Below are 13,598 nucleotides of genomic sequence, written 5' to 3'. Positions count from 1 at the left end.
CACAGTCTTGACCCATCTGGCCCTGTTCCTTTGTGGTCCTCTTGGTCCTAGTCAGCTTGTTCTGCCTCTCCTCACCGTCAGCCTCCTAGCCCTGGTACTGCAGGTCCTGATCCATCTTGCTACTCATGTTCTGGCTCTCTTGGTCTTTGTCCTCCTGGTTTGGGTTGTCCTTGTTCTCCTGGATCTGTTCCTTGTTCATTTAGTCCTACTGGCACTGCAGTCATTTTTCCACGTCCTCTTGTTTCAGGTTCTCCTTGTTCAGGTTCTCCTGTGCCTGGTCATTTTTGCCCTGGTCCTCCTGTGCACCACTGTCCATTCCACTGGGTCTTCCAGATGCAGTTTGACCTTCTTATCTCAGGTCCTCCTCACCCTCATACTGCTGTGTGTACTGATTGTTCTACCCTACTTGGTAATTCAAGCTCTGGTCCCTTAGGTCCTGATCTTCATGATCCCCTTAGCCATGTTTCCGGTCCTCTTCCTTCGGTATTCCTAATCCCAGTCCTGCTTATCCTTGTATATATTTCAAAACACAAGAGCAACCCATATGTCCCTGCGATCTGGGTATTAGCTAAATAGCTTGCAACAGTTGTTCACATGGAACTCATTCTTAAGAAAATTAAACTTGAGCAAGTGTATATTCTTGCAAGGATTCAATTCTAAATGTATTTATTTATGAGCAAATAACTTTTTGCAAAAAATAGTTACTTCTTTTTAAAAGAGCAAGTTCACACACCATGTATACACAGTATGTACATTTTCCATATATTTGTGACATATCTGACCCCAGTAAGGTGAACATAACCAACTTGTTATTCAAACAAAGGGTTATTGGAAAGAAAGGATGTCTTTAGATACTGATTCAGTTTTCAGATTAATTTTCTAGTGCTTAAAGACTATCCTTATTTATTGTCGACGAATTTTCGACCCAGTTGAGGATAATCGCGTCTCTTCAGGACAAAGGATTCCTCTGGACTGTAAGGGATATGTATATTAGTAAGAGAATTGTGTGCTTACCTCAAGACGATCAGTTAATGTGTCTGTCGAAGGATCAATGTTCAACGTTTTGCTAATTGGCATGGAAAGGAACTGTATATCAATTGATATCAGGGTGTGTGTCCAAGAAGGAACAGTCATCTTGTGGCAACCTGTAATCTATTATCTTCAAGGTGGAAATGATACCTAAATATTTAAGAGAATTGCTTTCAGTAATCATACTCCTACTGGAGGAGTACAGTGGTAATGTGGGTGCAGTACACTCACCTAGTCAGCTGGCTATGATAGTGACTCGATTCGCAGTGATTGCCGGAATAAGTATCTACTCAGAATGAGAGAGCCTGATGTGAGATAAAAATGTGATCCTTGTAATGATACCAGGATGGGTGTCCAAGAAGGAACAGTCGTCTTGTGGCAACCTGTAATCTATTATCTTCAAGGTGGAAATGATACCTAAAGATTTGAGGGAAATGCTTTCAGTAATCAAACTCTTACTGGAGGAGCATACTGGTACTTGAGGGTGTTCTTCCACTCACCTAATCGGCTGGCTATGACAGTGAATCAATTCACAGTGGTAGCTGAGATCTATATATGATCAGAATGAACCAGTCTGAGGTGAAATTAAAATTAGAGTCCAAAAAGTGTAGGGGGGCATTATTACAAGCTCACCACCGATCTGGCCGGGTGAGGTCTCGTGACCGGATAATCTAGGGCGGCATAATGACAATCGTTAATTCAGTGAGGTATGGACTTTCTCCGTAATCAACACCAAAGTCTCTACTTACTTGGTCCAAGAGCCAAATGAGAATCCCTTTGGGGAACGCCCCAGAGAAAACAGTGCTTTGTGCAAACTAATCAGCTGAAGTCAGCTGTGGTAAATAAGGTAGACGCAACATGTCATTTGACCCAGAAGGAGTACACGGGTCAACCTCACTACACAGCGGGCATCTTGGAGGGGAGTGAGGACACCCTTTTCCCAACAAATAATATGGTCAGTAAGAATAACAGTCCATATCTTTCACAATTCTTGATATTCAACACAACTTGAAATCAACTTAAATGAAGAAGTTAAGAGGCAGGAAGGGTGTGTTGTCGACGTTTCGGTCTTTTATGGCCACCAAGGTCCGCAAGACCATACTGAGGACTCAGCGTTGCATATAGAGAAACTCCTGTGAATACTGACAAAACAAACTAATGAATACACCTTATATCCTATTGTATCATCTGCACACAAGAAGCAAAACACCAGTGTCTGACCAACCAAACCATGCAAAAGTGTGACCAATTCAAAAACCACGAGTGCCCGTATGCAAACATACAAAACACCCTGGTGTAACCAAATCAAAGCAATTAAAATACAAAATACCTTTCTTGTGTCTCACTCATATATGTTGAATTGTTAACCAGAATTCTACCAGATCATCACTAAGGATTAAACATAACTGTACCAAGAGGGAGGAATATTTCAGGGAATCAAAAATTCTACAATTGGGATTGGTTATGAGAGGGTATCCCTATCGCCTTGTGAAACGCTCAATGAAGTGGGCGTGATATTATGATCATCAGGCCCTGTTACAGGTAAAAGACCATCAGGGGCCAGATCATAAAAAAGATTACTTGTGTGACCACCTTGGGGAGAAGATCCAATATGATTAAAAAGACCATACTGAAGAACTGGCATCTAATACGCAAAGTGGATACATAGTGGGAAAAAACACTTTTTGCATTTAAGCGTCCCCACAGAGGGGACGGCTTCGGAATACGAGGAGGGTATGGTTTAGGAATCAATGCACACCAGGGTTCCAACAAATCCCGGAACCAATACAACGAACGGTAATTGCCAACACTGAGACTAGTAATAAGAACATGGAAATTGTCCCAATCTTTAATCTATCCTTGCACAAACTTAACTCAAAGGAAATTGAAGTTCTAAGTAATGAGTTGCCTTTTATACCAACATGTAGAAATGATCCTTTTATGACACAAATAGAATTGTACAAATTCTTTAGAACATTAAATTTGAATTTTTTTTGTGCTAAGAGTCCCACTGATACCCATAGAGACACCACTGGCCTGCACTGTCCTTCAACATTCTTTCCAGCTACGAGTTTAATGCCTAACGAATTACTTACATTTCAGAACCTGATTCTAACTGAAGTTGAACAGATATTTCAGGAACGGAAATATGCTAAATTCAATTTATCCAAGGATCGACACAACACATTATTGTCTTTAGCTAATTGTAGGGAGCTTGTAATAAAACCCGCTGATAATGGGGGAAGCATCATTGTACAAAAAAGAAAACTGACTATGATGTTGAAGTGTTAAGGCAGCTCCACAACCCCTGCATTATCTGAGATTACCTGGAGATCCCACAGGGAGAATCAGAAAAGAAATTGCCGATTATACTATCTTCGGCCGAGATGGACGATGGCAGGGCCAGAAAGAATTTGATTATCTTAATAAGAAAGACTTTTCCATTCCGGTGTTTTATACGCTACCTAAAATTCATAAAGATGATAAGCATCCCCCAGGTAGACCCACAGTTGCAGGATGTCAGTCTATTTTACATCCCTTACTGAAATATATAGATTTTTTCATCAAATTATTTGTTTCCCTTACAAGATCATATATTAGAGACAGTCTGGATGTGCTAACACAGATAGAGGGTTTGGAATCAATGCACAAACTGATATTTTTGTAACTATGGACATCGAAAGTCTATCCACGAGTATCCCCCAAAATGAAGCAGTGTCAGTAATAGAACACACTGTAGAACTGAGGACTCGACCGCACAAGGTACCAACATAATTCATAGTTAAATGTGCAAAGATCACTCGTGAACGGAACTACTTCATTTTTAATGGAGAGTTCTTTAATCAAATTAAAGGGGAAGCAATGGGTGCAATTTTTGCCCCAGATATAGCCGATCTGTATGTCGCTGCATTTGAGAACAAAGTTATTTATAACAACAACCCCTTCCGACAAAATATAAAGAAATATCTGCGTTATGTTTATGATGTGTGCCTGGTTTGGCAAGGATCAATAGATGAATTGAGGGATTTTCATCTGTGTCTCAACAGACTAGATGATAATCTACAATTTACTGTGAACCTGGTGATAATACGGGCTATAACCCCTTCTCTACGAGGAAGGAGCTCAGGGATGTTTTCAATGTTAGAAAGAGGAATCCTAAAACCTATAGATGAGCAGAGTATGGTGAGGAGTGAAAAGGATGATAGTGTGTGTGAGATAAAACTAACACCAAGGTACGCCAATAACTTTATTGGGGCATCCTAAGGTCAGGATTACAAACAAACCTACGACAGGAGGGTATTCAGCCTGTCATAGACCCATGATAGTCGACATGTTTCAGCCTAATACCCTCTGTGGAAGTGTGATGGCTTTCTTGAGGACTAAAGTGAGAGATAGGTAGTATGGCTCACATCAAAAACATACTAAACCATAGAAATTGATGGTATACAAAACCAGTGCTGGGAGTGGACCACCACTCAACCAGAGATCCACTGGTGGGTGTATTACCCACAATGTCAGGTAATTAGCTGCACCTTAACCTCTGTGAAAACTCGAAGGAGTATCTAGGTCATGAATGAAGGAGGGTGCAGCGGCACCGCACAAGCACAGCTAAGTGCTGGTATTGCTTCTTGCTGCCATCTGAGCCCTCTGTCAGAAGGGAGTTCAGAGGCTCATTGAAGCTTAACTCAACTCTCCTTTACACTCCCATCCCAGCTTCAAGGTCTACTGCTGTATGCCATCTCTTCCCACAGCTAGTAACGCCATCAACTTGCTGCGTGAAGGAGGACCAAGATGCCCCCTTAAGTTTGTGCCGGGGTTAAGGTGAAACTAATTACCTGACATTTTTGGGTTTTGTATACCATTAGTTTCTATGGTTTAGTATGTTTTTGATATGAGCCATACTACCTATCTCTCACTTTGGTGCTGAAGAAATCCGCCACACTCTACGTAGGGTATCAAGGTGAAACATGTCGACCTTCACTGCTCTATGACGGGTTGAATACCCTCCTGTCGTAGGTTTGTTTTTAATCCTGACCTGAGGACGCCCCAGTAAAGTTATTGGCGTACCTTGGAGTAAGTTTTATCTCCCACACACTTTTCTTCCTTTTCACTCCTCACCATACCCTGCTCATCTATAGGTTTTAGGATACCTCTTTCTAACATTGAAAACATACCGGAGCTCCTCCCTCTCAGAGAGGGTGTTGTAGCCCGCAAATTGACCAGGTTCACAAAGCAAGGAGGTTACCCTATGATGAATGATGAAGCATGCCGCCTATGGGTGGGTGAGGAAAACTGTCCTATAAAAGGGATACTCCAGCACTTGTATATAACACTCAGACCCAGGGGCCTTTTGTGTCTTTTCATTACGGCTTAGGGTAGTCGTCCGCTGCTGGTCTTTAAATCTCCTCAGGCCCTTTTTTGTGCGTTACTGGAGGACAGGCCATGATACCTATAGAAACAAAGGACCCACAATGTGCTAACGTGCTAACCATGAACCTGTCCTTTTCATCTGCTTCCCTAATCATACACAGTTGAAACACAGAACCAAATTCCTCCCCATCTTATCTTCTCACCAACTTCTTACTCTGGTTAATCCTCTATCTAATCTAATCAGCTCTGGTTCTGGTGAAGGTCCTCTTGGACTTGTCATGACTCACTGTATTGACCAAGGAGCATGGCTATGCTTAACCTACAAATGTCTGACCATTTGAAATTGCTCATAAAGTACTGCACTTTTCCAGGTAAATACATTCATGCTATCTTTAGTTTGCTAAAACGATTTTAATTCCTTGAATTTGGCAATGAAAGGGAAGATTTGAAAATGGAGGCTGGGTGGCTGTGGCTAATATAACCTTTAATATTCAAGACAGCCCTTTTATATCTGAGGCAGCCAAAGTTTTTCACCTTTTCAATAATGACTTATGCTTTCCTTATATTCAATTGAGAGAGGTGTTGTACTGAGTTGGAAGACAAATCCCACATCATTTTGCTGTACAAGGGAGATGCTTGTTGAGACTCACCCAATGTCATAAGATGACTTTTCTTTCCGAGGACTAGCCAATCCACTCCCTGTTGTTCAAGACTTGAAACCAAAGAACACTGCAAGTGTAGAAGAAACATTTGCAATTTGAGATCAAAAACATTATTTTTTCTGTTGGGAAGGAATTGCTCTAGGATAATAAAGAGACAGTCTCCTAAATGAGGCTGCAGGCAAATGTGAGACTGTCTTATGAGAAAACTATCATTGCCTGCTGAACACTTTTCTCTTTTTCTGAGGGATCTTTTGACATGGAAAGGGCCCTGTGTGTCCAGAGAATGCAGTTTATGTGTGGGGGAGACTTGCTACTTACCTGGGATACTAGAATCCTGAAGCAAACTGACACTTGTTGTGAGGGACAAAGCGGATCTGTGTTGGCGGGTTTCTTGTGACTGAGCACCCCTACACCTTATTCTGTAGGTTGACAGCCTCTGAAAGGCAATCAATCCTGAAAATCTCAAGATGATTAGCAAAATGGTTGAGTGTGAATCTGACGAGCATACATTAACCAGGTTGTTTAAGACTTTCAAGCCGATGGCCCTACATTTACTCAAGTCCACAGAACATTGATGTGTTGGCCCTGAGCTTTTTGAACTGGAGGATGAACGGGTGACCGAGGAACCCCCAAAGTGGTATCTAGCTCTGTGGAAGTAAAATCAGATATACCCTTCAGACTGGTGTGCTGAAAAGATTTTAATTCCGTAAACATTCAAAGTGAGAAAGTCAGAAAAGCTTTATTTGGCCAAAAGGCCATAAAAGAACAACTGTACAATCAAAGACATAATCAAAGATAAAAGACCAGCTACATAAAGTAACGAGTGTATAGTGCAACAAAGCTGTCAATAAAATCATATTTCATGCAGGCCAGGTTTCCTATACTTATTGAACATGTCTAAATCTCTATATTAAAACATATGTAAGAAAATTGAGTTTAGAGCATAGGAAAATATGAAGTTAAAAAGCTCAATTACACATTGTACATAGTTCACTATTACACTCAGAGATGGAAAAGATTGTAAGTAAAGCATATATAACTTATAATGTCTGACATTAATATCCTTTAAAAGTGGCAATAAAATAGATTTCCTAAAACTAGATTAACATTTACAAATAGCATTAAAAGCCAGGTGGATTGTGCAGAATAATCATCACACGGGCATATATCAAGAGTCATTGGATAACTGAGTGGTTCTGGTAAAGCCACCATAAACTGTAAAGTGCATAACCTTAACCTAGTCAACAAAACCCTCTGGTAAGTTTGTTTACCCATATGCCGTATGGTTCCATGGCAAGTCCAGAATTTAGGGGACTGTACAGACAAATTGAACTTTCAGCATTCTCAGCACAGTTTCTTCTATTCCTGTTCCAGCTCCAAAAATTATTTTGAAGGGTTTGTTTAAAAGTCGACAAAAGGGCCTCTGGACTAGTTTCGAACTTAGGAAAGCCCAGGCTATAACTCATATGCTTTATCTACATAAGCCAGGGAATACTGGCAGCCTTATCCAGCTTCGCACCCTGATCACACTGTGACTAAGATCAGTCTCTATCTTTGTCCAGATAGATAGCCACAGAAGAAGCGGTCGAAGTCTAATAAGATCATTAACATATTCAAGACCAAGCTCTGTGTGGGTTATATAGGTAGCTGTGCATTGAGGAACCCCCAACAATCGTTTCATATACCCATTCTCAACTTTCTGGATGGCTGTAAAGTTTTTAGTCCCCCAAAAACCAGAGCCAAATATTGCGAATGTCAGGCATATGGCTTTAACTACTGTCACAACCTCCTTAATGGGCTTTGATCCTACATTTTTCATAAACTTGAAAACACCCTCCACAGTGCGGCCAAACTGGCCTGACGTAGCAACCCCATGTTGATTCCATGTACTATGTTCATTAAAAACGTATGCTCAAATAGGTAAACTTTGGAAAGTGGAAAATGTTGGTAGAATTAATAAAAAAAGACTTTCCCCTATTTGACCTTGGCCCATAAGTCATGATATGGGTTTTGGAGTGATTCATTGTTAACTCCAGTCCATACATAAAGTTCACAAAATTATCAAGGAGCTTCTATAACCCAAGTTTCGTCCTGGCGTTTAAGACAGTATCTTCTGCGTAAAGTAGTACAGGGACTGCACGAGAACCTATATGTGACACATCCTCATTTAAGTTCACCACATTTGTAAAAAGAGCAAATAAAAGTGGGGCCAAAACTCAGCCCTGTGAAATCAGAAAGCATTCAGTGGTTTCCCCCATGGAACCATACCTTACGCTGGCTGAAACCTCAATTTGGAGCTCTCTAAGGAAGTTGGCAATCTTAGTCTTAACTCCCAAGTCTGTCAGTATGCTCCAGAGATTGGTCGGCTTTACAGGATCAAAAGCAGACTTTAGATCCATGAAAGCTAGATAAACATGACCTGACTTAGCTACAGTGCATTTGTTAATTATTACCTGAAGATAGAGGCAGTGTTCAACAATGCCTAGTCTTGCCCGAAATCCATATTGAAGAGCAGACTAAATATTGTTTTCCTGGGCTCAAGCATCTAATCATCCAAAATTACTCTGCCCACAATCTTTGTTACTGAATAAATCAAGGAGATGGGTTGATAACATTTTGGACTACTTCTATCTCCCTTCTTGAATATGAGCACAATGACCGAATGCTACCAGAACTTTGACAGCCCTATTTTAAAGATGATATTTAAAATATAAGCCAGAAGTGATGTCCAAAAATCACTGTTATCTTTTAATAAATCAGTGGGCAACCCATCAGGGCCAGGTGCTTTCCCTATAGGGTACCTACTTATGGCCACTGCAACCTCATTCAACTCAATCGTCATTCCAATGTCAAGTGCCACTGAGTCTCCTACCATAGTGCCAACAAGAGGATTTGACAAATTCACTTTTTCATAGACCTCCTTAAATGCAAAAACCCATCTGTCAGGGCCAATCACCGTGGCAATCTCTGCCTCGGTATGGACTTCACAAAAGGGGCTATTTATCACCTTCCAGAATTGCAGAGAGTCCTTAAGACTATTGGCTGTTATCAGCGACTCAGAAGCCTCAGATCTAATCTCACTCTTCCTTAATTCTAATGCTGACCTACATGATATATGGCACAACCTAACAAGTTCAGCATCTCATGGCCCATTTTGATAGACTTCAGTGGGGCAGCATGTGTTTTAGAGCAGTTGGAGTCAAACCATCTAGCTGGTTCCTGCAGGCGGTTCACAACCTGAGTTGTAAGCTTCTCCCCAGTTGAGGTACAGAGAAAATCAAAGCATATTATAATTTCAATGGGTTCCCATCAATATCCAGCCTCCCCATTACTTTGCACAACACTGTTAAACAAATTTAATTTAGCAACCCTGTCTCATTTTGTGAAACATCTTTGTATTTAGTGACGACTAAAGGGACGAATACCTTGCAGTTGTCCAAAGGGCATGTGTAGCCTGAAAGGAAAGTGGCAAGTAGATTATGGTCACTGAACATATTTTCTTGGACATCATACCCTATCAGAAGTCCTAACAAATAATATGTGAACAAAAGGAAATCAATAATACTGAGGCAATCTCTGCATTTGTAAGTTGGCTTAAAAACAGAGGAATCGACAAGTGAATCAAAAGTAAAATGCAATCGGCACTTAGATGTGCGTTTGTTGAGAACTTCCCCATAAGGGATGTGAGTAAAGTGCATTAATGGTTCATCATTGATGTCGCTGAGGCCACAAGATTTTGTTAATAAATCACGCCTAGCCCTACCAAAAAGCCTCAGGGTTGCCGGTGTAAAGTAGGACATTCAGACTTGTATATGGCACAATTGACCGTCTAGGTCTCTTGCAGTACAATAATATCATAACTGCGAATAAGTTCTAACCAATGGGCGTTCCTCATTTTGGAACACAAGCCAGCCACATTCCATGTTCCAATTTTCCCTGAGGGATTCGGTAAGGAAGCCACTCCAATGCCTGAAGTGGTACAACAATATCCAGAAGAATTCAGGTCACATGAATCAATGTTACCATCAATATAGGTATTTAAGGTATCACAGGGCCTAATCATGCCAGGGGCAGAGCGATTTGTTATTTGTCAGTACAAAAGATCACCTTGAGTGAGTGCAGTATACCTATTGTGGAGTGGGAGATGGTGTATTAAAGTAGCAGCTCTGGACTGCCCTGGGGCCCTAGAGTCAATTTGTGGATCATGAAGAAATTTGGTCTGTAGAACAAACCCCATGTGTGTTCAAAAGTGTCTTTGCATGATCCGCCGATCTGTATGTGACTTTCATCTAGTATTCATACACCAACACTGAATTCACCTCTGCCATCGTCATACCACCTCTTGAGAATGCTCAAGTTCAAATAGCCAGTCTTTGAGGGTGCGCCTTCATCATTCTCATCCCTTGCCTCTGGAGTCGCTTCCTTTTAATCTTCATGATATTACTTACCTGCCCACCTTCCATAAAGCTGTGATCAGCTGGACTTCTGGGCAGTTTTTCAGTCTGGGGCTTCTGCTTTATCTTTACCCTCATGCCATACAATCTTTACAGGCATATGCACTAAATAAGTCCCCTTTAACACATTAACTTAGCATATTTCTACCACATCTAAGTGCTGTGAATATCAGCTGTTACTGATACCAAATTTACTTGTACACAATTTGTAGACATCGGAAAGATTTAACGCTTAGGCCACCTCACTGGACAGTCGTACTTGTAAACTGCAGGTCACTGAATATGTAAGCGGCAAGTGTTTAGCGCCCTGAGCAATGGTGAAGGCCGATGGTGAGAAAAGTTACCCTTACTGAAACATGTTTACCTCTGTGTACCAGACTGTGGTTTATTGAACAGCAAATGTGTTTCTCTCAATGGTGCTTCCTAGTGTAGATTTAAAAATATATTGTAGGCATGGGTAATTTCTCCTTTCATACTTGACTTGTCTTGTTTCAGATTTACACAAATTGCACTTCCGTGGAGTTCGCTATTCCTTTCTTCACGGGGGCATGTGTTCATCATTCTGGTTTGTGTGACTTGATTTTAGGTATTCTTTGTAACCTAATCCACAAAGAGTAATTTTTTAATAGTTCCTTAAAAATAATTGGCAAACGTTTTTATTGGGTTTCCACTAAGACCAGGTAGATAGTGAAGGTATCATGCTCGCCCAATGGGCAATGGATTGATGAGACCAATCATAAGGGGCTGTGAAAGGGAAGGCCATGGTTAAGCACAGGTTGATTGTTAAAAATGTACAGATCGGTAGTTTTCTTTTCTCGTTTCTCTTACGCACCAGTGCACATGATTGACCGTGTGAATTAATTTACATACTGTTTATTCTCTCTTCCACTATGCTAGGTGAGAGAGGAAGAACCGGACTTGCATTTGATGGCACGCCCGGTCTTGAGGGCCCACGTGGACACATGGGGCAGCCTGGACTGCAGGGTTACACCGGTGGAAGGGGATCACCTGGTAACTGCATAACGATGGGCTGTAGTGATCTTCAGAGTAACCATATTCCCCAAACAGAAGACGGTGATTTTTTGTGAGCTATGCCACAAACTGGCCTGTAAATAAACACATTTTAAGTGACATTTTTGCTGTCTCTCTTTTCTTCATTTAAACACTTTTGTTTCTCTAGTGATTCGTGAGTTTGTTTGCTGATTCATGAAAATGCAACCTTCTGTTCAACAATGGTGCCCGCATAGCGATAACTGAATTATTAGTATGGAATCATAGCCTATTTTCATTCAACATTTCGAGCTACTTAATATTATTTGTTTACTTCTAACTTACTGGAAGGGTATGTTGTTAAAATATAACACGCATTGTGTTTGATATAATAACTTAAAGAATGTTTATTCATACCGTTCTCTAACTGTGTTGGTTTCTAGTTGTATAAATACAAAACGTTAAATAAATTATATGAGCAAAAGTAATATAAAATTAAAGTAACTTTAAACGTAAATTTGCTCACACATGGATATATATGTTTTTTTTAAAACTGTAGGGTTGTCTTATAAACTAATATAGAACCTGTTTCAATGATAAATTATTAGGATATGTTTTTTTAAGTATCTATGAAACATTGCCATCCATAGTAGAGACAGACAGTGTATCCATAACACATTTTCCAACATATTTATTCATTTTGTGTTTTTTGTAGAAATGTAGATAAGTATACCTCAGCTACTGGTGTAATCTCTATTTGTGAATAATATTACATATTTATTTTGCTTTTGTAATGGTGTGCATTTTCCACTCTCAATAAATATGTAATAATTCCTGTTAAATGCTTGATAGTGTTTTTTAATAGCACCCCACTTCCGTGGATGGGCCTATTTGCCGCACAGGAAAGAGCCCAACTTGCAACATGGAGAGATCATAGTTTCACCATACAAAATTAACCACTTATGCAATGATTGTACAGTGGTAGCTAGGCCAAGGCACGGCTGCCACCCAGGGAAATCTACCAAACCAAGACATTTCTGAAAACTTGACACCATTGGAAGTCCAGGTTGGTGTGATGTGCAAAGACTCCACTCTGTGTTCTTACCCAGAATGCCCTGCAAATCTCAAACTTTGGCTAAAAACACACATTTTCCTCACATATCTTTGAGGAAAAGTGCTTGAATCCCTACCACCCAGCTTTCCTACCCTTTTCCTCATAAGAATGGTGCCCCACTTGTGTGGTAGGGCATAGTGCCTGCAACACAATAGGCCCCAAACCGCAATGTTGTTTGCCCATGATAATTGACCCATTTTACCGATGTGAGTATCTGTGGTATTTGGGCCCGGACTCAGCCACCACCTAGGAAAACCTACTAAATCTAGACATATCTGAAATCTAGTCACTCAGAGGAGATTAGGGTAGGGTGACTTGTATGACCCGAACCCCACTCTGTTTTCTTACCCCTACTGCCATGCAAACTTTAAATGTAGGCAAAATTCTAACATTTTGCTCATATTTCTGTGAGGGGAAAGTTCTGGAATCTGCAAGGATCCACAAAATTCCAACCACGCTGCATTCCGACACTTTTCCCGAAAAAAAAAACAGTACTCCATTTACAGGTATTTTATGCTCCACACACATAGCCATTTAACTGCCAGCTGTGGGCCCAATACGACACACCACTCAAATCAACAAACCAGCACCATTCAAGAGCCCATCACATACACCCATAGAACTGAAACATCAGTCACACTGGTACTCACCAAGTCATCAGCCACTTTATACACACATCCAAGAAGCCACTACACACATACTGCCAGGCAACAGCCACACAAATCACCATCCAACAGACACACATACTCCAGCCAACAATCACACAACCACCACCGCACACAGGCCATCATCTTTGCCAAGTACTGGTGGGTGCAGTGATCTGTATGTCACTCCTACCTTGACAATATGAGATCTCAAAGAAACCAAGCCTAGGCTTTTTACTCAGAGTCCTGACTACTGAATACTGTAAGGGTGCCAGGTGAACCTTTACTAACATCTCTCACTGGCAGCCTGCTTAGGAAGAATTATTTTTCATGC

The 13,598-nt window shown here is 40.8% G+C and overlaps 1 protein-coding gene across 1 annotated transcript in view; it reads left to right on the top strand.

Moving 5' to 3' along the window:
- The window catches only part of COL21A1 (collagen type XXI alpha 1 chain), a 268,022-nt gene extending 255,674 nt beyond the window's left edge, over window positions 1-12,348 (top strand). The window contains exon 27 of the mRNA XM_085610868.1: window positions 11,414-12,348. Coding sequence (XP_085466994.1) covers window positions 11,414-11,604 — 191 coding nt within the window. The 3' untranslated portion in view covers window positions 11,605-12,348. The remainder of the gene's footprint in view (window positions 1-11,413) is intronic.
- The last annotated feature ends 1,250 nt before the right edge of the window (window positions 12,349-13,598 follow it).

Source organism: Triturus cristatus, chromosome 6 (genome assembly GCF_964204655.1).
Source record: "Triturus cristatus chromosome 6, aTriCri1.1, whole genome shotgun sequence".
Lineage (NCBI taxonomy): Eukaryota > Metazoa > Chordata > Amphibia > Caudata > Salamandridae > Triturus > Triturus cristatus.
The sequence above is the reverse complement of the archived record's forward strand: the minus strand, read 5'-3'. Positions and strand labels throughout refer to the sequence as shown.